The 27,004-nt window shown below is 39.2% G+C and overlaps 1 protein-coding gene across 8 annotated transcripts in view; it reads left to right on the forward strand.

Moving 5' to 3' along the window:
• Nucleotides 1–16,130, forward strand: part of TAB2 (TGF-beta activated kinase 1 (MAP3K7) binding protein 2) — a 121,527-nt gene extending 105,397 nt beyond the window's left edge. For all 8 annotated transcript variants that reach the window (XM_075924402.1, XM_075924403.1, XM_075924401.1 and 5 more), the window contains 2 exons: nucleotides 4,875–4,955; nucleotides 14,090–16,130. In XM_075924402.1, the coding sequence (XP_075780517.1) occupies nucleotides 4,875–4,955; nucleotides 14,090–14,235 (227 nt within the window). In that variant the 3' untranslated portion in view covers nucleotides 14,236–16,130. The remainder of the gene's footprint in view (nucleotides 1–4,874; nucleotides 4,956–14,089) is intronic.
• Nucleotides 16,131–27,004: the final 10,874 nt, after the last annotated feature.

Consider the following 27,004-nt stretch of genomic DNA (forward strand, 5'->3'; position numbering starts at 1 on the left):
GCAAAAACCGTTTGTCAAACCCCAGCCACGATACCTCCAATCTGTAAGAGGTCGAACAAAAAAATATTATATAGGACCCTGAGGGGCAGACTTTTTGTTCTCACATCCCACTCCTAGTTCCCTTGTGGGGACCGTGAATCAGAGGGACAGACAGCCAGTACAACACCATAGGACAGAGATAGGAAGCAGTTGGATCTGTTTGGCAGGAAAGCATACTCCTCAGTCATCCTCCAACTGTGCATTTCTAGTTATGCAGCACTCTTGGCAAAGTATACGCACAACATCTTTGACCAAATGATGCTTGTTGTCCAGCAAATATTCAATAAAAGATAAGACCAATTCAGAGACAGTGTTAATGAGGTTGCTCGCACAGCACTTCAGGCTGCACTGGATTCAGCTGATACAGAAGCTTGGTTCATCTCTGCAGTTGTCATGAGACGAGCACCATGGTTACAACTTTGCAGCTTCCCCAGGGAGGTTCTGTCCATGGTTGAAGACTTGCCCTTTGGAGGTCAAAACTCTTTGCCAAATCCACGGATGTCTCTCTCCACACTGTATAAAAGACGCTGGGCATACACATTCCTGGCACAAAGAGAAAACAAGGCAGATCTTTTACTCAAAGCTATAGATCAGTGCCTTTCATGCAACAACAGAGGCATTATAACAAATGCCAACAACGGCAGAATAGACGCACACAGCCAGCAGACCAACCCTCAGCATCACATCAAATCTTTTGAAGTGTTGGTTGAGGGTGTGACAGTCCTGATATCTCCAAGGCAGCAATTGAACTTCTCTATGCCATTTGAAAATGGACTAGCCTCATGTTATCAAGCTTTACCATGGATAGATAGGCGCTAAAGATACTGGGAACTGGTTACTGTATCCCCTCTGTTACCCCTCTTCCCCTCCCACCCTATCTGTCCCTCTTCAGAGACCTCTCTCATGAAGCCGTTCTCATGCAGGAACTGGACCACCTCCTGCAGTTGGGAGCCATAGAGCATGTACACAGAGGAGGGATTTCACTCCCACTGTTTTCTTACAACCAAGAAAACAAAGATGAGAGACCCATACTGGACTTCCACAACCTCAACCAGTTCATTCGCACATGATGATTCAAGATTGTAACCCTAGCCACCATTATCCCTGCCTTAGAGAAGGGAGACTGGCTGTCTACACTCAACCTACAGGTCTCATACTTCCATATTTCCATATACCTGACGCAGAGGCATTACCTCTAATTGGCCATTCACAATTATCACTTTCAGTACAGGATGCTTCCGTTTGGACTCTTCACAGTCCCACGGGTCTTCTCCAAAGTCCTTGTAGTGATGGCAGCACACTTGCACAGAATGGAAATTACCATCTCCCTATATCTGGATGATTGCCTACTAAAAGGTCCAACAGCCCATGACACAGACCAGGCAGTCATCACCATTCATCGCTTGAAATTCATAGGAACGCAGTTAGATTGCACAACAGCAACAACATCATTCCCAGTACAGAGATTCACAGCAATCATGGACCTGATTTCTTTTGCACAGACCAGCCCATGAATGCCTCCAACTCCTAGGACATATGGCAGACACTTTCCACAGAATCATGAGTGGGAACCCACCCCTTCCATGTTTTGTTCCCCTATTCAGTCAGAGTAAATACCCCACTATAGACTTATTCATAAGCAGCTCGAAAACCAAGTGTCCTTGCTATTGTTTCAGGGCATAAATAGATCCCCAGTCACTGGGGCATGCAGTCACAATAAAATAGTATGCATCTCTCCTATACGCATTCTCACCTTTCCAGTCCTACAACAGGTTATCCTCAAAATAAAAAAGACAAAGCATGGGTCAGCTTTGTAGTCCCCAAATGGCCCATACAAACCTGGTTTCCATACTTCCTACATATGAGGGTGGCTTCAGTGCGAAGCACCACGAAGATGTTGTCTCTCTTTGCTCAGAACAACGGGGGACCACACCACCCTAGTGTGCAGACCCTGCACATTCAGGTGTGTCTCCTTGTAGACTAACTCAACTTGAAGAGGCATGCCCCATACCAGTGCAGGAAGTCATCCTTAACTGTCATAGACCAGCTGCAAGGAAGATATGTACATAAATAGCACCGTTTCACATTATGATGCTACAGTCAGAACTTCTTGCCCTCATCTACAGACCTCTCTCAGATACTCCAATACTTGCTATTTTTAAGGAACATCGGACTTTCCTAGTTCTATCAGGATACACCTAGCTGCAGTTACAGCATTCTACCCACAGATAGATGGTCACTCCTCCTTTGCACACCCCTCAGCCAAGTGCTTCCTCAAGGGCCTCCAAAATATGTTTCCCCCAATAAAGGACCACACTCCAGCGTGGGACCGAAATTTAGTACTGAGAGCAATAATGGAAAAACCATTTGAACCCATGGCAACTTGTTCATTGCTTTACCTGTCTATGAAGGTATCCTTTCTAGTGGCCATCACATCAGCACTCAGGGAGGGCCAACTTGGAACTCTTATGATGGACCCTCCACATACTCTTTTCCATAAGGATAAAGTAGTCCTTCACCCACACCCAAAATTCCTCCCTAAAGTACTTAACTGTTTCCATTGCAACAAACTGATTTACCCAAGCCTCATAAGGACAACAGAGAGGCAGTCCTACATACCTATGATGTCAGCAGGGCAATTGCCTTTTTACCTGCAATGCACAAAACCCTTCTGGAAGTCCACAATACTCTGTCTCAACGGAGAGATCTCAGGGAACACCTTTCTCAAAACACAGACTCTCTACATGGATCTCCGGATGCATATGCCTCACGTATAACATCTTTCAACAAGAGCCCCTAGCAACACTATAAGCCCATTTGATGAGTGATAGAAGCATCCACAGCCTTCCTCAAGGATGTAACCATAAATGACATCTGCAGAGCTGACACCTGGGCTGCAGCACATGTGTTTGCCAGCTATTATGCTGTAGAGACGTACTTGGGGTTTTTGTATGCTACCATGCTGTCTACAGTCAGTCCAAGCCTACCAAAGCTCCCTCTACTAAACATGACTATTGCTTCATAATCACCTAAAGTGGAGCATCCACAAGGACACTCCTTGAAGAAGGAGAGGTTACTCACCTTGTACAGTAACTAAGATCCTTCAAGATGGTTGTCTCTGTGTGTGCTTTTGACGGATCGGGCTGTTTCTGGGCCTAGGTGAGGAAGTCCTCTCTGGGCGAATTGCTCAAAACAAGGGCTACTTACAGCCCCTGACTGGAGACCTTCCCAAACAGGTCACAAACCAATCACACTGAGCACTTCAGCTGCTAATCTGGCCAGCTGAAGCCTCACTAGCAAAACCCCTCTGACATCCCAGCTCCCTCTGTGTTGCAGTCAGCCCCAGGCCTACACACGGGTGAGGGGTGTTAGATCCCAATCTCACCTACCCCGAACAGGTTCTTCTGGTCTGAAGAAATCAGCAACAGTTCCCAGTCAACTTACACTCTGGATCTTACCCACAAAATCACGCTGGGCCAATCCTTTAGAAACTAAAATCTAAGGTTTCATAAAAGAAAGAAAAGCATGAGAGTAAGGTTGTTAAGGAGAATACATTACATGCATCGAATCACCCAGTTCTTGATACAGGCTTTTAGCAGAGATGTTATAAACTGCTATCTTAAAAGTCTGTGGTGTACATCCTGTGTCAGGATGAATCCACGGTTCTTTCCGGCTTGCTGTTCCTTGCAAGGCTGTATCTGGAATCAGTAGCTGAACTGAAGACAAAATGGAGATTGCCACATGGCATTTTATATCCATCCCTGGTCTCTTCCAAGCTGGAGCAGGTCACATGGCCTAGTGACCTATCTTTGTGTCCCAAGCCAGCAATCATTCTGGCTGGTCTGCAGGCATCCAGATCCATTCTTCAGGTGTGTCTTTGGCACCTAGAGATTTATTGTCCCTGGAGCTTTACTAATTCACACAGTCACTGGCTGAACATTCTTTGCTCATTGCTCTGCCTCAGACAGAGAATTTTCCAGCATCAACACAGAGTACGTATTTATAACTCCACATACAGATATTATACAAGTACAAGAAAAGCATATACAGAATCAGTAGAACATAAGCTTTCATTTGACACCTCACATGGCACCCTTTGTATAGACATTGGAGCAAACACACACCCCATGAATGCAACAGTGATTTTTAGAATCCAATAACATGACAGTGCTCTGCCACACACTCTTCTTCCCCTCTGCTTCTGAAGCCTCCATTTTTGGGGTAGAGAAGGAACTGAAGGGACGGATGGCTGCACATGTGGAGTAGCCATTTCAAACTGCATGTGCCAGCTGCCCTGCATGCTGACTGAGACCACTGCTACCAGCATTCTCAGATTAGAAGTGCAGCAGTGCTCAGGCACCTAAGGTGGAGCCCACACAGGGACAACCATCTCAAAGAACCTCATTTACTGCACAAGCTGAGTAACCTTCCCTTCCTGGATTCTCTTCACATCTCTGCCTTTCTCTTGTTGTGTAACCTTAGAGGGGAATGTCTCAGTTAGTCTTTTTTGTCTGCAAAACAAGGAGGAGTCCTGTGAGACTAACAGATTATTAGGTCATAAGATTTCATGGGTAAAACCCACTTCATCAGATGATTTGGAATGGAAATATATGTATAAAAACAAAAGAACTGAGTTACTTATCAACTTTCTTAAAAGGAAAGTTACTTAGTCTGTCATTGTCACCAGTAATATCTTTCTCAGACCTGCATTGATACCTAGATGTGAAAGGCACCAATGATGTACATAGTACTATTATCATTTGTAACCATTAAAAAAATTGTACTTTTATGTCCAAATGTTTTTGTTTAAAAAACTGTATTTACCTTTCTTTCAGGACCACATTTTAATCCCAGCGCTATTCATAACTTTTATGACAATATTGGATTTCTAGGTCCTATGCCACCAAAACCCAAAGGTACTGTTTGAATTTAGCATAAATAGAGTTATAATAAAATCCTATTTTATCTCTAGTAGCACATGCGATAGTACTGATTCAGTCTGAATATTGATTGTGGGATCTGTTTTCAAAGGCATGAATGCCACAATATATGTCTACACAGCAGTGTAAGTCTGTGTCTGAGCGCAGGCTGAAGCCACACTCACCCACATTGCAAGTGTGCTAACCTTGGGCTCAGACCCAGGATACCAGTGCCCCTGGAGGCTAAGTTCTCTGTAAGCTATGTGGCCACACAGCAGAGTATCAAGGGCCATGCAGGTGCTCAGGGCTGCAGTGAGGAGAGGTGCTTGGAGATACCTCGGCAGGGAGTGGTGTCTCTCCCCCGACCCACCATAGCTGGAGAGAGGAATCTCTCCTCTGGTCTCAGCCCTAGAGTTGCCACATCTGGAGGAATGGCATCTTTCCTATGGCTCTGGAGCTGTTATGGCTGGGGAAAGGTGTGTCTCCTTCAGCCCAGTAATTGGTGTGGGGAGGAGGGAAGCTAGGGGAAGTCCACTCTCCCTGCTGCAGCTCTGGGACAGCCTGCACTCCAAACCCCTCATTTCTGGCCCTACTCCAGAGCCTCAACCTCCAGCCAGAGCCCTCACCTTCTGCACTGCTATCCTGTGCCTCAGCCCTAAGCCCCATTCCTCATGCTGTACACCTCAGTCCCCCACCCCCACCATGAATTTTGTTATGTGCACCAAAATGGAGGTAATGCATCAGAAATCATCTCCATATTGGTGCACATAACATAATTCATTCTGCACATGCATGAGAAAAATAAGAGGGCTCTTTGCCTGCGGGGCTAGCGGGTCCAAGCCTGTATTAAGGTAGGTTGCGAGCCATATTAGTTTCCTTTGTGCACATGACCCTCGCTTGACTCAAGTCCTGGATGTCCTCCAGATGTATCCCAGAGTTACTGGCAGCAGAGGAGCAGCATTGCAAGCAGTCACCATAGCTACATGAAGCATCATTAAATGCCTGGCTGAGCATACGCCCCTTCCTGTTCCTCCTATGGCAGCAACACTGGCTCATTGCTACACAGAGTTTTCCTGGATCAGGGAGCAAAGTTGACAGGCAAGAGGCAGCTCCTGGCTGCTGACATGTTGCAGGTCATCCCTTCATCAGCCATGCAAAGCCAGGAGCCTTGCCACTCTCCCTTCCTGCAGGGCACCTGCTTGGTCTTGATTAATTCTCGGGCCATTGCTCATGCTCTTCCTGGAACTGCATGATCAGGGGTAACTGGGCAGTGTATACTATGAGTAAGGCAGTGTCTACTGTGAGGGAGGTGAGTGGGAATCAGTCCTCCAAGATTATCTTGGAGTATCCAGGAATTAAAGATTGTTTTGTGATGAAATTTCCAGGAATATGTCTAACCAAAGTTGGCAACTCTACCCAAAACTTCCCTGCAGCCTCCAGGGGGTCCTTACCTCTGCCTCCTGGGGAGGGGCAGGGACCTTGGTTCTGGAGGGGAAGAGAAAGACGTACCGGAGCACAAGGCACTTTACACCCTGGGGATGCACTTCACTTCTCTGCAGCCAGTAACAGCCAGACTGCTGGTGTGTGGGGTTTTTTTTTCCTTATGTCAGATTTCAAAACAAATAAAAATACAAACAAACAACCCCTTTATTGCACATCTGTTTTTACAAAATAAAAATTGCTAAGTTTCATTTGAATAGTTTGACAGCCATGGAGGGTGATGTCTTACTTATCCTCAGAACACATGCACAGAGTCATTTTCCTAGAGGGAGGATACAGTGACTCAGCCTAGAGCTGGAGAACCCAATTCTCAAATTAGATGTAGTTCAGCATAATTCCTTCTCAAACTGCAGTCATTCTAGCCAAATTCCAAAATCTTGTGTCCGCTCCAAATATTTTCCTTCCTAAAACGCAAGACTCTCTCTCCAGGTTCCATGGAGGTTACTAAAGAGCATTTTACGTAGCAATTTGGTTAATAAGTTTGTGGTAATGTAAGTAGGGTCTAGATGAGCCTTGCCCTAGTCATTCTAGTGAGCATCAAAAGAGATACTTATGCCATTTGTATACACATGTGCTCCCTTTGGGCATATTAATCTCATCTGTAGCACCATCACAGTTAGGAAACTAGTTTTCCCATAGTGTACCGCCTTCCGAGGGCTAGAGTGTCAACATTGCAGGTGGCAGAGAAGAGAGTGAAGCACTTTGGGATATGTTTACTTTGACTTTGATCTTTGCACTACTTTGTGGATGCCAATGCCCTAGGTTTGAACGTGGGTCAGAAAATTCTTAATGTTAAAATGCAATGTAAATGCCTAAGCCCAGCGTTTCTTGACATGGTTCAGTTGACTTGACTCCTCCTAATCCTAGGGTTACATTGCTGTGTAGACATAATCTTGCATTGTCTAACAAATACAGAGGGGAATGATCTATTGCATAGTTCTAAGTGAACTAGGTTAGGTGGCTCCATCGTAGTCCCTAATGAAAGCCATTGGCTTACAAAAGAATAGTGTTACTACAGAAATCCAAGGAGGATATAACAAATTTCTTGTGATCTCCATTATGGATGTGAAAGGTTAATCAGTTAATAATAATCCTTACCCTTAAGGGTGAGCCTTACCGGGTATGGTTAACTAGTGGGAGCTGAAGCAGCCCGCCCACCCCCATTTAATTGGTTAACTAGTTAAGCATAAAGTTTAACTGAGTAACTAAGTAAATGGGAATTTACATCCCTAATATCCATGTATGATGGGTATCCTTCATGTGCTATGAGCTTTTGAAGTTCTTCTTCCAGATTCTTGTTTTATACACTATTCGAAAAATGGTCAATTAAAGAATTTTGGCATTTGCAAAGTACTCATTTCTGACAATCAGTTCACCAGAAGCTTTTATAAAGGGTGTACGATTGGCACATAATACTAAAAAAAGAGGAGCCATTTTAGCAGCATACCAAATACATATGGAGCTTTCCTTATTCTAGACTAGTGGAAGGTAATTGCACTGTAGTTGTGACAATATTCTTCCTGGAAGCAGTCAAATAATTCAACTTTGTAAGCATACTTTTCTGATGGTTCACAGATGAGTCGCTTTGCCATTGAATTCTTTGCCCAAGAAATAATAACGGGACTATACTGTAGCATATAAGTGAAAGATTTTATAGTAAAGAGCAAGGGAGGATGGATTTAAATCACCAATTTCAATCATGATTTAAATAAGCAATCAGAAAATCTTGATTAAATAATTATTTTTAATCTTACTTCGCATTGTACTATATAGTTATTACCCTAAAGAAAGATAGATTCTCCTTTGGTTGGAAACCATTAAAACATGTTTATTTGCATCTAAAAATAGCCTGCATCCAGGATGCGCTATGTCTATATGTTTGTTTAAGCAGTTAACTAGCATAATGTACTGTACATATATTCAGATTTCATTTTTTTACATTTTTGGTTGTTAGAAAATGGTCAGTGCTTCATTTTTCTGTACTAGATATTTATTAATTTTTTTATTTGTGATTTGTATCAAGCTGCATTTGGATAGAAATTGAAATTTGATTAAAAATCCACAAGAACAGCATTTTAAAACTGTTTTTATTAGTTAAATAAAACTACCATAAGTATACTGGAAACAGAAGAGAAAAAGTAAGTTTATCAAAGCATATTTTGCATTGAGAACAAGCTGATTCATTTTAAAAAAAAAAGTATTTGTGAATAGAACTGATTGTTTCTGGCCTTCATGTCTCTCAAGATTTTAGAACTAGCAGATCCCAGCCTTTCCCATATTTGTTCTTATTCATGAAATGAAAGTGAGAAAATCAGCTTTTCTCCTCTGTCAAATCCCGGTTGGAAGTTCATTGAATGAACTAGTCATTGAACTGAACCATGAGTTGGACCTCCCTGGTTCAGCACCTTTGGGACCTGACCAGTCCTGGATGAGGGATTTTGTGCCCCAGCCTGGCCACCAGCCTCCTGGTCAATTCCTACCCTGCTGCCAGCCCCATTGGCCTGTCCCCACCAGACTTCCCAGCCCTGCCAGTCTACGGGGCTTCCAGCCACCAGCCCTCCATCGGGACACTCTGGTCATGGAGCATCCACGGTCCAGTGAGACCTAGTTTAGAGAGGTTCAACCAGTAGTTGAAATAAAAGCAATATTCTATCAACAGTAGCTTCTTCTGCAGATGTGATCAAAAAGCTGGCTTAATATTTAAACTCAAATTCCAGGTGCTTAGACTGTGATTTGCATCAGTTCAGTGGTGTGATTTTTCATTAAAACTTCAGCAGCAAACATTTACCACTTGAATATTATTTATTTAATTTTAGTATAACCTAAGGCCCTAATATAGGCTACCATGGCTTCAAATTTATTTTTAAAATATTTTTAAAAAGAAAAATGTCATTAATATTTAAAAAATAAGATTTAAATAAAATCTGATTAAAAAATTAAATACCCTTGATAATTAAGGATGATTACCCTCGATAATTAAGTAGCAACAACTGATTAATAAGTGGTTGTCAGATGTTTTGTTTAAAATATCATGGCTTTATATTTTTAACTTAACAAATGTCTTATGGTAAAACAAATTATTATACCATTTTAAATTAAATTGTGGGTTTTGCATTCTAGAAATAGTGTTTCTAAATAGCATTTTGGAAGTAATTCATAGCATTTAGGTTTAGTATGTGAGCATTTTCCAAAGAAGATGCATGTATCTGGGGATGGGCTACACTTCTCTAAAGAGGGTTATGAAGAATGAGTGGATGTTAATTTCTAAAAGTTAGAATGCTGACTAAAACATTTTAGTTTGCCAAGACTGAGATAAAGAGAGGTTTTATGCTTCCTGGGGCTGAAAACTCAGTGAGTCACATTTGGTGAGTCAGCTGTTTTTTTTAAATATTCAAAAATAGAACTGCCAACACTTAGTTGTACAGTTTGAGACAGTTAGCATAACAACCAGTTTCTCTATATTTAAATGACGGGGACATTTAAAAAAATATACCATAATTCCATTGTGCTTAAATTCCCTAATAGGCTGATAATAGAAATGTAGCCGTGTTAGTCTGGTATAGCTGAAGCAAAATGCAGGACTATGTAGCACTTTAAAGACTAACAAGATGGTTTATTAGATGATGAGCTTTCGTGGGCCAGACCCACTTCCTCAGATCAAATAGTGGAAGAAAATAGTCACCATCTTGTTAGTCTTTAAAATGCTACATAGTCCTGCATTTTGCTAATAGGCTGAGATTCTCTGATTACTGTGGCAGCTCTCATGTGAGTGATTTGCCATAGAAGACATAGTAAAATAATTTTAAATATTTTTAAAACTTACAATGTATCATGTAGGATTCCAATAACACTTGCCTAATGTAGTTAAGATTTTTGTGTGTTCAGTGTCGTACCTACTTTTGTTAATGACAAAATGAGTTTTGCAGTTTTTTACTCTTAACTCTACAAAGCCAGTACAAATAGGAGATGCAGAATCTGTTCCCAAATACATTGAAGGCAAAAGGTTTGTACAGGTGTAACCAAGAGCATAATATTAAGACCCTGGGTTTCCACAGATATCATAGAAGCTCAGTTTAGCCTATAGAATATTTTATTACAAGTGGTAATGCTTGAATTAGAAAGATGTTAACTTTGTTTCTGAGACCAAGATGAGTTTGCAGTACTAATGGGAAAAATGTTTCTTGTTAAATTGAGAACATTTGATCTGGAAATCGGTGCAACTAAACATGGAATCATGTGCCATTTTTAGAGAAACTTTTCAGACACATTTGGTTCTCTTTTACTGGGATTTTTTTTGTAGTTGCAGCTGACTCAACTGTTACCAGGCCATGCTAAAGCCTTAGGTTTTTTTAGCCTGAATCATGCCTTTACTGTCAAAAGGGATGTTGTTTCAGCAGCTTGGGGGTAGCCCCTTATTGGACCAGAAAGGGGAATGTTAGATATTCTGAAAACTCCAGTGTGTCACACAGGCAAGGACTTCAGGATCTGCAAAAACCCTAGCAGGTGCCTGCTGAGTATGCTTAGAAGTAGCTCACAAATCACATCTTTTTTGAAAATTTTCCCAAAGAGAGCCAGAAATACTCAAATCAGTATCATTCAAAAGCAGAAATTTTTAAGGGTCGTGATTAATTATCTATAATAATAGATTTAACTGTGAATGTTGTGCTATATTGTCCTTAAGTTATAGATTACTATGATTTGTGGGTCTCATCTATTGCAAAAGTGCTTACAAATAATGTTCTGTGATTGTTTTTATAATTATTAGAATTATTCTAAGGGTATGTCTACATCGGATAGCTATTTCAAAATAAGCTATTCCAGAATAGCTTATTTCAAAATAGCACGGAAGCCTCAAAATTAGTCCAAGGCAGGCTTCCCTAATGTAGACGTGCAGTCTCGATTTAGAATTCCAAGAGGCACTGGGGAGGAAAAGTATGCCGTTTGCAATAAACTTTGCATAAAATAGTTAATTTGCATTTAATTTTAATGGTTCAAAGAATGTCAGGCAAAATGGTCAGCCCTCACGCATGTTCACTTCATCAAATCTGGCCCTCTTTGAAAAATGTTTGGACACCCCTGATCTAGAGTAACTAAATGAATCTGCTAGGCAAATAGTGGAATACTGAGCAGTAGGAACTGTAGAGTTGTTGGGTCTATAATTAAATACCATTATCAGTGCTGCACTGACAATCACACAAAATGAAGCTGGAATGTAATGTTGCTGGGAGAGTGCAAAACTAACCAGTCACCTGATCAGCACTGTATTCCTGTTGGTTTTTTAAATCTATAAAGCCCTATAGCATGGAACTTGGCTATTTGAGAGACTGCCTGTTTCTCTGTCATTGTACTGGGATTGTAATTAGTGAAGCCCTCCTTAATCTGGTGTTCTCCACAAGCGACCCTCAACTTTGGAATCCCTCCCCCCATCCCCCACCGCACACATTTCCCTTAATCTAAAACAGCCAAAGACTGTTACTAATGGCATGAAGAGTACACTAAGGTTACATCTAGACTCCATCCCTCTGTCAGCAGAGGGATGTAAATGAGGCACTTTGAAAGTGCAATGAAGTGGGGATTTAAATATCCTGCGCTTCATTTGCATAATCGCATAATGGCATTCTTTCGAACAAGTGCCATTTCGAAAGTAAAACCATGGTCTAGATGCGGTTCTTTCTAAAATAACAGGCTTTTTCGAAAGATCCATACAGGCTGCTGTCTTAAAAGGAACCACGTCTAGACCGCAGGTTTACTTTCGAAATGGCGCTTGTTCGAAAGAGCGCCATGCCGCGATTATGCAAATGAAGTGTGGGATATTTAAATCCCCCCTTTATTTGTGCTTTCAAAATGCCTCGTTTACATCCTTTTGCCAACGGAGGGATGTAGTCTAGATGTAGCCTAGAGAATATGCGGATGACACTAAACCAGGAAAGACTACAAGCATTTTGGAGGACAGAATTAGAATTCAAAATGACCATGACAAATTGGAGATTTAGTCTGAAATTAACAAGATGAAATTCAGTAAAAGTAAGGCAAAGTGGTATACTTAGGAAGGAGAAAATCAAATGCACTAATACAAAATGAAGAATAACTGATAAGCTACTGGTAAAACTACAGAAAAGGATCTGGGGGAGGAAGGTGTATAATGGATCACAAATTGAAGATAAGCCAACAATTTGACACAGTTGCGAAGAAAAGCAGATACTGTTCTGGGATATATTGACAGGAGTGCTATCTGTAAGACACAGGAGGTAATTGTTACACTCTACTAGGCATTGGTGAGACCTCAGCTGGAATTGTGTCCAGTTTTTGGTGCCATGGTTACTTAAAGTGTGGAAAAATTGGATAGTCCAGAAGAGAGCAATAAAAATGAGAGTTTTAGAAAATCTGATCAGCGAGGAAAAGATGAACTGGTGTAGTGGGTTCACAGCTCATTACCATGGCACTTCCTATTGGGGTTTTGGAAATTAGTTTTGTTCTTCAATAGGATGCTCTCTCTCTGTGGTGTCTCACCATTGTCGTTCCCGCTTTCTCTGCTGCTGCCACAATTTGGGTCCATGTTACTGCTGAGCCAATGGGTCCCCTCTGGGGAACCCCTCCGGCTGGATCCCAGCCAGCTATTTTCTTCCCTTCTAGGAAACGGATGACTGTGAGCCCTATGTGGGGCTAACTCCCCATCACATTGGGCATTTTTAATCTTGAAAAAAGCGGACTAAGGGGTGAGCTGGTAAATATTCAAATACGTTAAGGTTGTTATAAAGAGAACAGTGATCAATTATCCTCAATGTGCAGTGTAGGACAGGAAGCAGTGGGCTTAATCTGCAGCAAGAAAATTTAGGTTAGAAACTAGGAAAAGCCTCCTAACTGTAAATTAAGTACAGAATAAGGAGAGGTTTTTAAACAAGTTAGAGAGGCATCTGTCAGAGATAGTCTAGGTGTACATAGCCCTTCCTCATTGCAGTGGGATGTACTCCATAGCCTCTTAAGGTGCCTCCCAGCCCTATGCTTCATTGAGTCTGAACTTCAGGATATGCTGCAAGGCCTACATTTTTATATGGACTTTTGAGGAGAGTGGTACAATAATAACTGTGTTTGTGAATATGTCAGAGTATTGTTTTTTATATTTCTAGCTTTTCATTTTCTTGTTTGGGGAAAATGTCCTTTGTTCAGGGTCACATTTTTAAATCCAACTTCAAAACCCCCTAGAGTCCAGAGCATGCCCTTTTTCATGTTGTAAATGTAAATAAATGTTAGACTTTCTTGTGACTTTATATAGTAACCCACTTCTCTGTATGCACCTTCTTCTTGCTGACTGAGTTAATCTGCTAAAACTGTAGAATTCAGATAAATTTAGGAAGAGGCTAGACAGAAGAGGACAGTAGTTGGGAGACTTACCTTTGATGTTATTGGCTAAGCAATATATATGCATCCGGTAGAGGGAGGAGGCAGAGAGGCACATCAGGTGAGGGAGGTCAGAGGCAGCATAGAGGTGAGAGAAAGATCCAGATCACATTAACTTGCACAGTTTTCACGTGTCCAAGGAAATTTTGTTGGCTACCCAAAACTCAGCTCAAAATTCAGTCAATTTTATTTTATTCATGTTTAGTAATTGTTTCTCTTTTTTACATCTACAGATCAAAGGTCCATTGTCAAAACACCAAAGACTGTTCCAGACACAGATGAAGATGAGGGAGCTCAGTGGAATTGTACTGCTTGTACTTTTTTAAATCATCCAGCCTTAAACCGTTGTGAACAGTGTGAAATGCCTCGGCATTTCTAACCCAACAGGCCCCATTATCTTTTGTAAAACCATAACAAACCTACAATGGACTGTTCTGACATTGGGGAAAAATCATTCATGCATAGGATTTTGTAAAATTGAAGGTTTAACAAGATGGTGTTTTACTAATGTTAAATGTCAGCCCACCAAGCTAATAATACCTCAGTGTTGTGTCCAAGGCAGTTGAAATTCATCAGCTGAAAGGTAATCTGCTGAAAGACTTGGTTGCCGGCTGCCTTAGCCATGTACAGTATTACCAATATCCCAATAAGATAATTCTCACCGTGTTCAGTGCTTGGGTGTTCCCCATCCCTTTTTATCCCCCAATGTCACTACTGAATTTTGACAGGGGAAAGGAATAGAATGATAGCTTTTTTGTTTTCAAAGCATTCAGTGAAACACTACAAATGCAGAGGAAATTAAAAGGAACAAGGTTTAATTAAACTGTTTGCTGCCACAGTGCCCGTGGATAGGGGAAGAACTTCACAAATCAGTGGTACTCTTTGCCTTGTCTTCCCTGAAAACGTCTCTGCTCTGTGAAGCCAGACTCTATATGATCACCTCTAAAGATGAAAAGGAGAAACTGCATGCATTGTCTGTACAATACACAGTGAAATACCCCAAAGCTTTTCCTACTGTACATAGCTCTAGAGCCTGCTTTAAGTGATTTCTTTTCTTCACCTTTATTATTTTCTTGTACTTCTGTATGTATAGTGTAATAGTCTTTTTGTTAACTTTCTTTTTTCCCTTGAAGTGATTAGCACGATCATGTCCCTTTTTTAAGCTTTTATCCGAGAGAAGCAATGCCTTAAAATAAGAGCATTAATGATAAGAAACTATGCACAAAATAGCTTTCCTCTGCTCATTCTGTACATTGCTCTTGTAAATGCTGATGATCTGTGAAGACCTGCAGATGCAGCTTGGTAAAAAATGCAGGAAAAGTTGGAAGAGTTATACATATAGTTCACTCTGTACACTGAATTTTACGGTGGGTGACACAAAATAGTATTTTGTCTGGCAAAAAGAAGCAAACTAAGAAAATTTCAACCCACCAACAGACTAGCATCCAATTTAAGCTTGCTTCATCTGCTGGGTATCTTGCAGACTCTTGAAGAGATATTTATCAGGGAACTACTTACAGTGCCAAAATCAACAGCCACAACATCATATAGCTTTGTTCAGAAAAGTTTAAATATTTTCCTGTTTGGCAGCCAGTTTCTAAACCTTACGTGGTGGTGAAGTCTTATAGAATATGAGGACAGCAATATTTAGGACAACTGAAATAAAGGCTGGAAAAGAGAAATCATGCAGACTTGAACATTGATGCAACCTCAGCATCTCTTTATTTTGATAATTATTTTAAAGGAAAATAGTCACGTGATCAGGAATGTATGTAACTGAAGTAAAGAAAATGAAATTATATTATACTACACATGAAAAAGACAGCATGTAAATAATAAGGTAGCAGCACTAAGTGAGGCTGGAGGGAGTACTAAAATGTAGCAAAAGGCAAGAGAGATAGTAGACTGTCACCCACTGTAAACATTTTCCAGTGGACATTTTTAATAGGAATTTTACAAGTGATCTATGTGAATGCACAAAGGCCTTTTGTTTTGAAGGCTTTGATTTTTTTATGTGGGAAGAAAATGACAATCCCAGGTAATTAAGCAGTAGACCCAAAGCACTTGCATTCAATGCATTTTGGTAATATAAATGAGGCCTTGTTTTTCAGCTTCATCTGCAGTTCTATGTGAAGATTGACAAATCAGTTTTTACCTGTTTTATTAATAAAACCTAATTTGGATATCTTGAGTTGATGGTTTTGTGATTTTAGCTGGGTAAACTGTCTTTGTAACAGATAAGTTATTTATAAAAATTAAAAAAATATATTCTAATGTTTGGTTTGTGATTTGTTTGCTTTTCCAGCCTAGCGGATTAACAGTATAGCCAACTAAGCATGAATAGCTAAATACAGCTTTTTCTATGGCCATTGATTTAATTAAAACATGTTTTTATGGCGCATTTTTTATCTTATGTCTTTCCCGTGGCTTCTTTCTATTACATATTAGTTAAAAGTATAGAGGACTTGTTGCGTTCCACAATAGCACATCTACAAAATTGTCATGACTCTAGAATTACTTCCTGCTTCAGAAAGTAGTAAAGCTGCTTTCAGTCAACACAGGTACACACTATGGGGGAAGGTCAGCTTAAGGTACACAATTCCAGCTACATAAAAAAACAGACCTGGAGTTGACATACCTTAAGCCAAGCTTTGGTGCTGTCCTTGTAGCAGGAGGTCGACAGGAGAAATGCTTCAAAGGGGGTGCCCTTTGTGTTCAATTTAGCGGGTCTTTACTAAACCTGCTAAATCAAACTCCGGAAGATTGGCCACTGCAGCATCAATCTTACCACTTCTGGGGATGTGACCTTAGATGCAACACTACAACCAAGGGCCTTCCCACAGGCTTTGTACTGCTATAATTACATTGATTTTCAAGCAGCAGACATAGTTAAAATGGTACAATCCTCTAGTGCGGATGAAATTATAGTTCTATAAAGGTGTTTATATTAGAATAGTTTATTCTTTTATAGAGAGCATATTTATACAAGTGTTTCATCCTAGGAGGTTATATGATATTAAAGGTGTTTATCAGTAGATGTACAGAAATAAGTTATATTGATTTAAGTATCTTTATATCAATGTATAGTAGAACCTCATATTTACAAACATCTTGGGAATAAAGGTTGTTTGTAACTCAAATGTTTGTAACTGAACAAAATGTTACAGTTGGTCTTTCAAAAGTTTACCACTGATAATTGACTTAATATAACTTTGAAATTTAACTATGCAGTTGAAAAATTCTTCTTTAACCATCTTAATTTAAATCAGTGGTTCTTAACCTGGAGTGTGAGATGCCCTTTCTGGGGGTGCTAGACATGCCAGATTTTTTTAGAAGGTAAATCATCGAAAACACAAATTACTGCAAAATTAAAATAAATATATAATTCTGTCTCTTTCTTTCTATAGTTATGATATATCTTAGGTTTAAAGAACTGGCCTACTTCAACGATTTTTAATAAGGGGTGCGAGAACATATTTTGAAAACCAAAGGGTGCAGGCTCCAGTAAGGTTAAGAACTACTGATTTAAATGAAGCATACAATTTCCTTACCTTGTCAAATCTTTTTTTAAACTTTCCCTTTATATTTTAGCAGTTGATCAGTGCTCTACGGTTTTTGTTTGTTTTTGTTTTGTCTTGCTACTATCTGATAGCATACTTCCGGTTCCAAATGAGGTGTGTGGTGGACCAGGAACTTGGTAAATCCAGTGTTCCTATTCTGAGGTTCTACTGTAATTGCATCCACACAAAGGGTTGTACTATGCTAACTATATTGATTTAGAAGACAGTATTCAGGGACAAAAAGAAAGGTTGGCATGTAGGCCAAAGCATGTTTACTCAGTGACTTCTAGTTGTTTTCCTGGTATTGTTATTAGGGAAGAAGGAGTGAAGAAGCTTTTCCAAACAAGGTCAACCACACACTTGTTACTGGATTACAATGGACATATATGATTATTGGTGCCCATACCAAAATTTGAATTTTTACAGTCTGCTATTGTACAGTATGATAGAAGGGAAAGTCTTTACTTTTCAATTACAGTATAAAATTTACTAGATCTTTCGTTTTTAATATAATTTCATTTTGTTTTCATCTCAACACTTTGAACACTTGTCACTAACTGATATTTTCCTTTGTGCTTGTTTCGGTATCACTTGAACAATAAATGGCATCATCTTATGGGTGCTAAACTTATAATTTGTGGAAAAAACTTAAAAATTCAAAATGTCTAAAATATGGCATGAACTCAGAGCCACGTTAAGCTTGCGATCTAATCATCTGGCATGAGAACTCACACATAGGGAGTTCTGTGGAAAAAAATTGTTCAAATTTGAAATGATATAGCAAACATAATAATGATGTTATAGGCTTCACTCTTTTATCATAGCAATAGAAAGATCACTTGTACTAATGAAATCATACTGATTTTTATACAGTGATGTAATTGCTGCCTGTCTTGCTGACCATATTGCCTTGAGCTCCCCCATTTTTCTGTGTATCCACTCTTTTGTATTTAGATTGTAAGCTCTTTGGGGCAGAAGGCTGTGGGTTTTGTTCTGTGTTTAGACAGCACTTAAGAGATTGTAATCAATGACTGGGGCTCCCAGATACTACCACAGAACAAATGTATCTTTTAAGGAGCAATCTTTAGATTGACATTTCAACATCTCAGTAACATTATTCCTAAGATATTTTGACCAGCCAGAGTTCATGGGTTCACACTGTGGTAAAATAGCATTTATGGCAGTTTTTCTCAAAGTGATTGTGGATCTACTCTGCGAAGCCTGCTATAACTGTCCGCTCAGGTTTGTTTATTTACAAGCTCTGCAGCCTCGCTTTGCAAATGGCAAACTGGAGCCAACAGGAGCCATGAGGCACCCGGGCTGCCAAACTGGTAAATTAACCTGAGCGGCCAGTTAGCAAGTTTCTCACAGTGGATCCATGGATCATGTTCAGAAACACTGCTTTATGGAAACTTTTTTAGAACATGTTTTAAAACACCTTGGTCCTATCGCTGTTGGCTATATAGTTAAAGAGAGAAACTTTCAGCTAAAATAATATTTGAACTATACTCTGTTTTAAAATGGTGCCATCTTATTCAAGTATTTAATCGATCTGCTCCCTATATGTATTCAAGGTTATATCTGCCCTACTGATAAAATAAGAATTTATTTTTTAACTATATAGGCTCAGAAGGGCTAAGCAAAGTACTGGTACAAGAATGTAACAAGTAGTATTTTCAATAGCTAATACTGGGACAGTGAAATAGGAAGCAAAAAAAAGACTATCAGTTTTGTTTTGTTTTTAGTCAATGGATTCTAAAAATCTACCTCTGCAGCAATGTCCTATTTCATTTGGGTGAGTTAATGTTTGCGTTATATTGGTGGTATTGCTTACTGCTACAATATTATCAGCTATTATCTTAGAGGTGTACAGTTTGATTAAAGTGTGTGTATATTACTTTTTTACAGGATATAAAGGAATTTCATTATGAACCGTCCTTTTCCCCATAAAATATAAGTGCATACCACAAACCATTTGACTCTCATGTTAAACTTTATAGCCTGCATATAAGTAAGTTATCGCTAGGCATTGAGTGATATAATATATTACTGCTGTAGCAATTTCCATCAGAGGATCTCTAGCAGCTTTATAAAAAATAATGGATTGCACTTCACCATGTTTCTATGAGGAGAGTACAGTGGTCATATTTAGTTTCTTGTCTTTGAGCGAGACTAGTAAATGTATTAAATATCTCTCAAATTAATCCATTTTGAAAAGTTCCATCAGTTTAAGTGCAGTTCTTACTTGTGCGGTGGCTGAGGGAGATAAGTGACTTGGCTACAGTCATGCTTCTGTGGAAGAATCAGAAATAGCTGGCTCACCTACTAGTCTTCTGCGTTAAACACAATTCCATCCTTCTCCCAATATTTCCAGTCACCTAAGTGAATGTTCCTAGTTATCCAGTGAGATGGTAACCTCTTGTGTGCATAAACCCAAGAAAACAATACTGTTCTCAGAGTCCATATCTACAATCTGAACCAAATGACAAATTAGATTTAAAGCTTTATCTTGAATGTGTACTCTTGCCTTTTTTTTTTTTTTTTGTAGCTACTGTATTTGAGCTAAGAACCATTTTGATGATTTTCAATTATTCTCTAGGTGCAGAATATATCAGATATAATGCAGCTATCCAGAGAAAATACAATACAAAAAATAGGTTGTACAAAATACAGTCTATTTATAAATGATCTGGAGAAAGGGGTAAACAGTGAAGTGGCAAAATTTGTGGATGATATTAAACTGCTCAAGATAAATTAAGATAATCAAGATAATTAAGACCAAATCAGACAGTGAAGAGCTTCAAAAAGATTTCACAAAACTAAGAGGCAAAATGGAAAATGAAATTTAATGTTGATAAATGTAAAGTAATGCACATTGGAGAAAATATTCTGAAATATACATACAAAATGATGGGGACTAATTTAGCTATAACTGCTTAAAAAAGAGATCTTGGAGTCATTGTGGATAGTTCTCTGAAAACATCCACTCAATGTACAGCAGCAGACAAAAAAGCAAACAATGTTAGGAATCATTTAAAAAGGGATAAATAATAAGACAGAGAATATCTTATTGCTTCGGTATGAAACCATGGTACACCCACATCTTGAATACTGTGTACAGATGTGGTTGCCTCATCTCAAAAAAGATAAATTGGCATTGAAAAAGGTTCAGAAAAGGGCAAAAAAAATGGTTAGGCGTTTGGAACGGATCCCATATGAAGAGAGATTAAAAAGACTTGGATTTTTCAGCTTAGAAAAGAGGAGACTAAGGGGGGGGGATATGATAACGGTCTATAAAATCATGATTAGTGTGGAAAAAGTGAATACAGAAAAGTTACTTACTTGTTTCCATAAGATAAGAACTAGGGGTCACCAAATGAAATCAATAGGTAGCAGATTTAAAACCAAAAAAAGGAAGTTTTTCTCGCGCAGCGCACAGTCTACCTGTGGAACTCCTTGCCAGAGGATATTGTAAAGATCAAGACTCTAACAGGGTTCAAAAAAGAACTAGATAAATTCATGGAGGTTGGTCTATCAATGGCTATTAGCCAGGCTAAGTAGGAATAGTGTCCCTAGCCTCTGTTTGTCAAAGGCCGGAAATGGATGACAGGAGAGGGATCACATGATGATTTGCCTGTTCAGTTCACTCCCTTTGGGATATCAGGCATTGGCCACTGTTGGAAGACAGGATACTGGGCTGGATAGACCTTTGGTCTGACCCACTATGACCATACTTATGTATAATAGCCATTCCAATGTAAATATGATGACCAGTACTGTATTTCTTGAACTATATACTTGCATTTTCATTGTGGGTTTAGGAGGCCTGGAATATAAAGGAAGAAAAAATGGTGTTAAGTATAATGCATATTAATATAACTACTGCCAGTTTTCTATGCAAGTTTGTTTGCAAATGACTATTCTAAATCGTTTTCCTGACTATTGATTGTTCTGCAATGAGAATTTCATTTTGTGGTGGTATTAAATATTTTTTACAGTTACTTAGAAATAACACGTGTTACTGCATAGTAACTATGCTGCAATTCCAGAAACTGATATAGCAGTAACTACCTAAATTGCAACACCATTGAATGATTCAAGATTGTCCTTATTTTGTGTTCCATTGTTTTGTATTATAATGTAGATTTTTTTCTTTTAGCTCTTTAACCAGCACAGATCAAGAACAAAAGGTAAGTGTATTGACTTTGAATTTTTGGTGCCATTCATTAATACAAAATAGAATAAGCAGGAGTTGCACCTCCTTAGCAAATATATCTTTTAACATTTAACATGATTTCTAATTGTAGACTTTGAAGACTTTCGTTTTATATTGTCTGTATGAAAATATGCTGAAGGGAGTTCATGTGGACTGTAGACTTTTTTTAAAAATAATGTCAGTGAAGTAGGAAATGAAAAAGTTAATAGGAAATGGTTGAGGTCCACAGGCTCAATAGAATGCTTAAGGACCATTGACGGTACTGTTACGGTATATCAAAGACATCAAGAATGAGACATTGATGAGGGAACCTGATGTGTTCAAATTCAATTATGAAACGTAGCCACATAGTGAAGTGTGTGGTGTCTGACTTTCTGAGTCAAACAACTGGGTCTGTGATTCTGCTTCCACAGTCAAGACACCAAGGCTGTGTCCAGACTCGAAGTTTTTTTCGAAAAAAGTAGCCTTTTTTCGAAAAAATTTCACCTGCGTCTAGACTACAGCTGCGTTCTTTCGAAATTAAATCGAAAAAACGCGGCTTTTCTTTTGACGGCAGAAAACCTCATTTCACGAGGACGAACGCCTTTTTTCGAAAGTGCTCTTTCAAAAAAAGGCGTTCTTGAATGCAAACAGGGCTTTTTAGAAAGAGAGCATCCAAACTGCCTGGGTGCTCTCTTTCAAAAAAGCAGCTTGCTTTTTCGAAAGTACTGCTTGCAGTCTAGATGCTCTTTTTCGAAAGAGGCTTTTTGGAAAGTATCTTTCGAAAAAGCCTCTTTTGAAAGAGGCTTGCAGTCTAGACGTGCCCAAGAGCAGCAGTTAGAAAAGTGATTGGATTTCAGGTAGGTTTAAGATAGTTGTTGATTTCCTAATAGTGTAAGACGAGGAGATAATCTTCACATTTTAATCAAAGGTTATTTTTAGTATTTGTTTTAATCACAAAGTGAAACGTTACTATTGGGCAAATGCTACTTTTCTACAACTTCATGTCAAACTCAACCCTGGTGAAAGTCAGTGGAGCTACACCATGGTTGAATTTGGCCTGTTATCAAAGCCTCCCAGATGGAGGGTTGGTACATTTTACTGGAGCCCTGAGGAGCCCAGGCCAGCTGCAATCTCCATTATCATAAGAAAAAGAAATGAGGCTAAATTGTAAATCATGCCTGAGGATATTTATCAAAAACTTATTTCCCTTTATCTATTGTTCAGATCTTGTGAGATTTGCTGGAGCCAGTCAGAAGCAGTATTAGAGCAGTCTCAAGCAACATTCTGAATAGTGAATTGCTGGGCCTGCTAGTCCAGCCCAGGCTCTTCTCTAGTATAGAGTGTGTGTGCATGTGCAGTAAAACTAGGACTTGTAGTTTTAGATTGAGAGCCAGAGATTTGTGTTCCTCTATGTGACGTGGTCTGTCATATCAAGATCAAGAGCTACTAGTCTCAGAATTCTTTGCATATAGGCAAAAGGGAGGAACAGCTGGTGGGAGGAGCAAAGTAAAGCACGGTAAGACCTGGGAACCAATGCTGCTGCTTCTGGGAGGATTTGCAGGCCCAAAATATATGTAAGTGAATAATTCATTCATAGTCATAAACATACCCATACTACCATGTCTGGTGGCGACTATAAAAACAAATCAGAAATGTAAAGAGGTAAAAGAAGGCACTAAAAGCTAATGGATACCAATCTATCCTCCAGTTTTTCAAATCAGACAAGGCCTTTCTGCAGTCAGGCAATACAGGAAATCCTCGCCATTCGTGGTGGATGCAGAATGGCAAAATTCGGGAATACTGGGAGCTGCCAGACTCCATGGTGAGCTCACTCTGGCTGCTGGGGAGCCACTATCCTTCCCCTCTCCCCTTTGGCCAGGACAGGAGACCCACAAATAAGCAGAACTGCGAATAGTGATTCTGCAAATCACAAAGGTTTCCTGTATATTAAGTAGAGAAGCAGATGAACAAAATCAAGATGAAAATTATTTAAATATAGAGACTGTGTTTGTGGCACTAGCAGTTGATGACAAAGAAAAGCTGCCAGAACCATGCATCGTGTTGACTCCAAGCTAATGCTCGAAGATAGGTAGTATAACCATTAGCACCACCACAGTCAGAAGGTTTACAAGAAGCAGGAGAGAGTAGTGTTCCCCTATGCAATACTTGTCTTTTCAAAGGTCATGGCTTGTGGCCTGAAAATTGGTTTATAGTACGGTGTCCTGACTTTTGAAGAAATGTGGAAGCTAATGAAGCCAAAAGATGTTGATGGTTATAATTATCCTGAATTTCTTTTCAAATGCAAGACTTACAAGAGAGAAAAGAGAAAAGATACCAGGAGACGAGCTTGTTTGGAGTACTGTATTGTTTTCCATATCAGCTATCTCCTGAAGGGAGGCATAAACAGTGTAGCCAACAAAAAATGAAAGATATTCACCAGTTTTGAAAAAATCATGTAACTATATACTAAACTTCCTGAACATAAAAAGAGCATAGAACACAAAACTTGCTACTAACAGTGAAAGAAATTGAAGCAGTCACCTTCAGTGGACAGTGAGATGTGAAAAACAAATCTTACAAGAAGTGACAAGATGGAAAAAAATACTGGGAAAATTGTTGGCTATTAGCAATTAGGGTTAGCATTCCAAAGAGATAATCTGATAGGTGATCACACAATGGTAACTTTCTTGGAACTCTTGAGATTATAGCTCATTACGGCAGCATTACTCATGACCGTTTGGCTAATGTCAAATAGAAGCAAGCAGAGGGTATTTTACATATTACATCATTTGGAGTGTTGAATATTTAAAATTATTTCATGTGTTGTACACCCTAGGCAAAAAGTAACTCCCTGCAATCAAACTTCAAGCCCCAATTCATGTCATTGAGGGAGGATGTTCTCTTGTCGTTGAAGAGCTGGAGTAGAACTTGGGAGATCTGTGTTCAGTTCAAAGGTCTGCCACCGATGCCCTGTGTAACTTGGGAATGTCACTTATGAGAATTAAATACCTCAGTTCCTCATGTGGATACTACTGCCACTCCTCATCTAGCCAAGAGGTTCTCAAATCAGGGGCCCACGTATACAAACAAAAAACAGGGAGCAACTTCTATCAAATATATAATTTCAAACTAGTGTTTTAGAAAATTACACACCCCGTTCCATTTCAATGTAAAATATTTTCTACAAAAAGTACTGTAAATATATAATGCAGTAATCATTGTTCCTAAACAAAATATATATATTTGTATTAGCACCACTGCAAGGAAATTGGATTCCATAGATTGTAGTTTCATGTGTAGAGATTTGTTGTATTGAGACTAAAAAGGTTAGACTAAGATGACATTAGAGGGCTTGATTGTTCAACAGCTGAAGAGCTGCATTAAATTGTGGATCAATCAGAACACAGAGAGTCAAAAAATAATTTATAATTTAAGAGAGACAGTTGGGGTGACTTGTAGGGGCTATAGCTCTAAAATTGCCTTTGCATCCTCCCATAGCTACCCATCCAAGCACACAGATCAAATGTTATGCAGAAATAAGGGTGGGATGGTATGTCTTTGCCATCCTTACTTCTGCAGTTCTGCACAACCCTTAGAGTAGGTGCCCATCCAGTAGCCACTGCTCTCCAGCCAACCAGCTCTGAAGACAGCACTGCTGCCAGCAGCACTGCAGAAATAAGGATGGCAACAGAATGCCAAGTCTGCTGTGAAAAGTAATATTGATAACGTTTCTTTGCATATTTGTCCTTCTCTTCTCCCCATATTAACAGTTTAAATAATTTTAAAATTAAATATTATAAGAACAATTTGATAAAAATGTATTTTAGGTTTAATTTAAAAGCAGTGAGAAAAGGTAAATTTATTTTAAACAAGGTTATAAATTTAGTATTTAAATAGTGTTAAATATTAAAAAATACCTTTTTAATTTATAAGGGGGAGGTTGTGCTCAGAGGCTTGCTGTGTGCATGGGTTCACCAATATTAAAAGTTTGAGAACCACTGGTCTAGCCTGCATATCTATTTAGATTGTAAGCTCTTTCAGACAGTGGTTGTCTCTTAAGAGTTTGTACCGTGGCTAGCACAAGGGGCTTCCAGGGGCAATATTCTTCCTTTTGTTAAGTGTTTTGAGAGTAACTGTATCCCTTCACTTTTTTTTTTTCTGTAGCTTGACACTTTAGATGCTCTCTTAGAGTATCACTTATTTAGGAAAGCTGGAAATACTGCACTGACTGCTTTCTGACATTGGCTTTTGGTGCTGTTACTTCAGATGGAGTTAATCATAACTGCCAATAAACAAATGGTAAGAATAAGTTTCTGTTTTCTTAAAGACCCTTACCATTACCTCAGTAAATCACATTTCTGAGTGCTTGTCTGCCCCACACAGCTGTCACCCATCACTTGACAAAAAGACATTCTTGATTTATTTCTTCAAAATGTTTTTTTCATGTTCCTTAATTTGTGCTTGATATGTTTTCTGTTCAATGCTTTATTTGTCCAATAACTAAATTGCACTGTCAATGGCATTAAAGGTAAGAATGTAAACCTGTATTTCTAAGGCACTCCTACAAAGTATCTGAATACCTCAGCCATGAATGAATTTTAGCCCCACAACACTTCTGTGAGGCAAGTCAGCATTATCCCTCTTTTGAAAAAAGCCTTTCCGTTATAAGAATGACACATCTCCTCCCATCTATTAAATTCTTATCAATCAAAAAAAATCCTGCTCCAGAGTTTTAACCTCAAAAATGGAGATGTGCCAATAGGATACTATAATCATAGAATCATGGAACACCAGAACTAGAAGGGACTTCAAGAGGTCATTGAGGTCAGTCCCCTGCTCTCATGGCAGGACCAAGCACTGTCTAGGCCATCCCTGATAGATGTCTGTCTGACCTGCTCTTAAATATCTTAATGATAGGCAACAGTCTAAAACCCTTGGACAAAATGGATGCCTACCCACAGATATGGACAGAGAGAGCTGAAGTGACTGCCCAGGGTTTCATAGTATGTCGATAGTCAAGATAGGAATTATAATCTAGATCTCCAGATATGCTGTCCTTCACCACATCATCCCTTTTCCTTTCCTCATTCTCGTCTTCTTTTTCACTTTGATAAATTTTGCTTATTTTTAGTATTCTAACATTTGTTTGGGGCAATGTAACCTATTCCCATTGAGTGAGGTTATCTTCAGATGGCAAATTGCTAGGTAATATCATGCTCTTTATTTTATACTAATACACCTATGCAACCAAACAAATGTTACAAATTTCAAACCAATGGGCTGTGTCTGCATTGGCATCCCTTTCCGTAAAAGGGATGCTAATGAGACACATCGCAATTGCAAATCTATGGGGGATTTAAATATCCCCCGCGGCATTTGCATTTACATGG

Source organism: Pelodiscus sinensis, chromosome 3 (genome assembly GCF_049634645.1).
Source record: "Pelodiscus sinensis isolate JC-2024 chromosome 3, ASM4963464v1, whole genome shotgun sequence".
Lineage (NCBI taxonomy): Eukaryota > Metazoa > Chordata > Testudines > Trionychidae > Pelodiscus > Pelodiscus sinensis.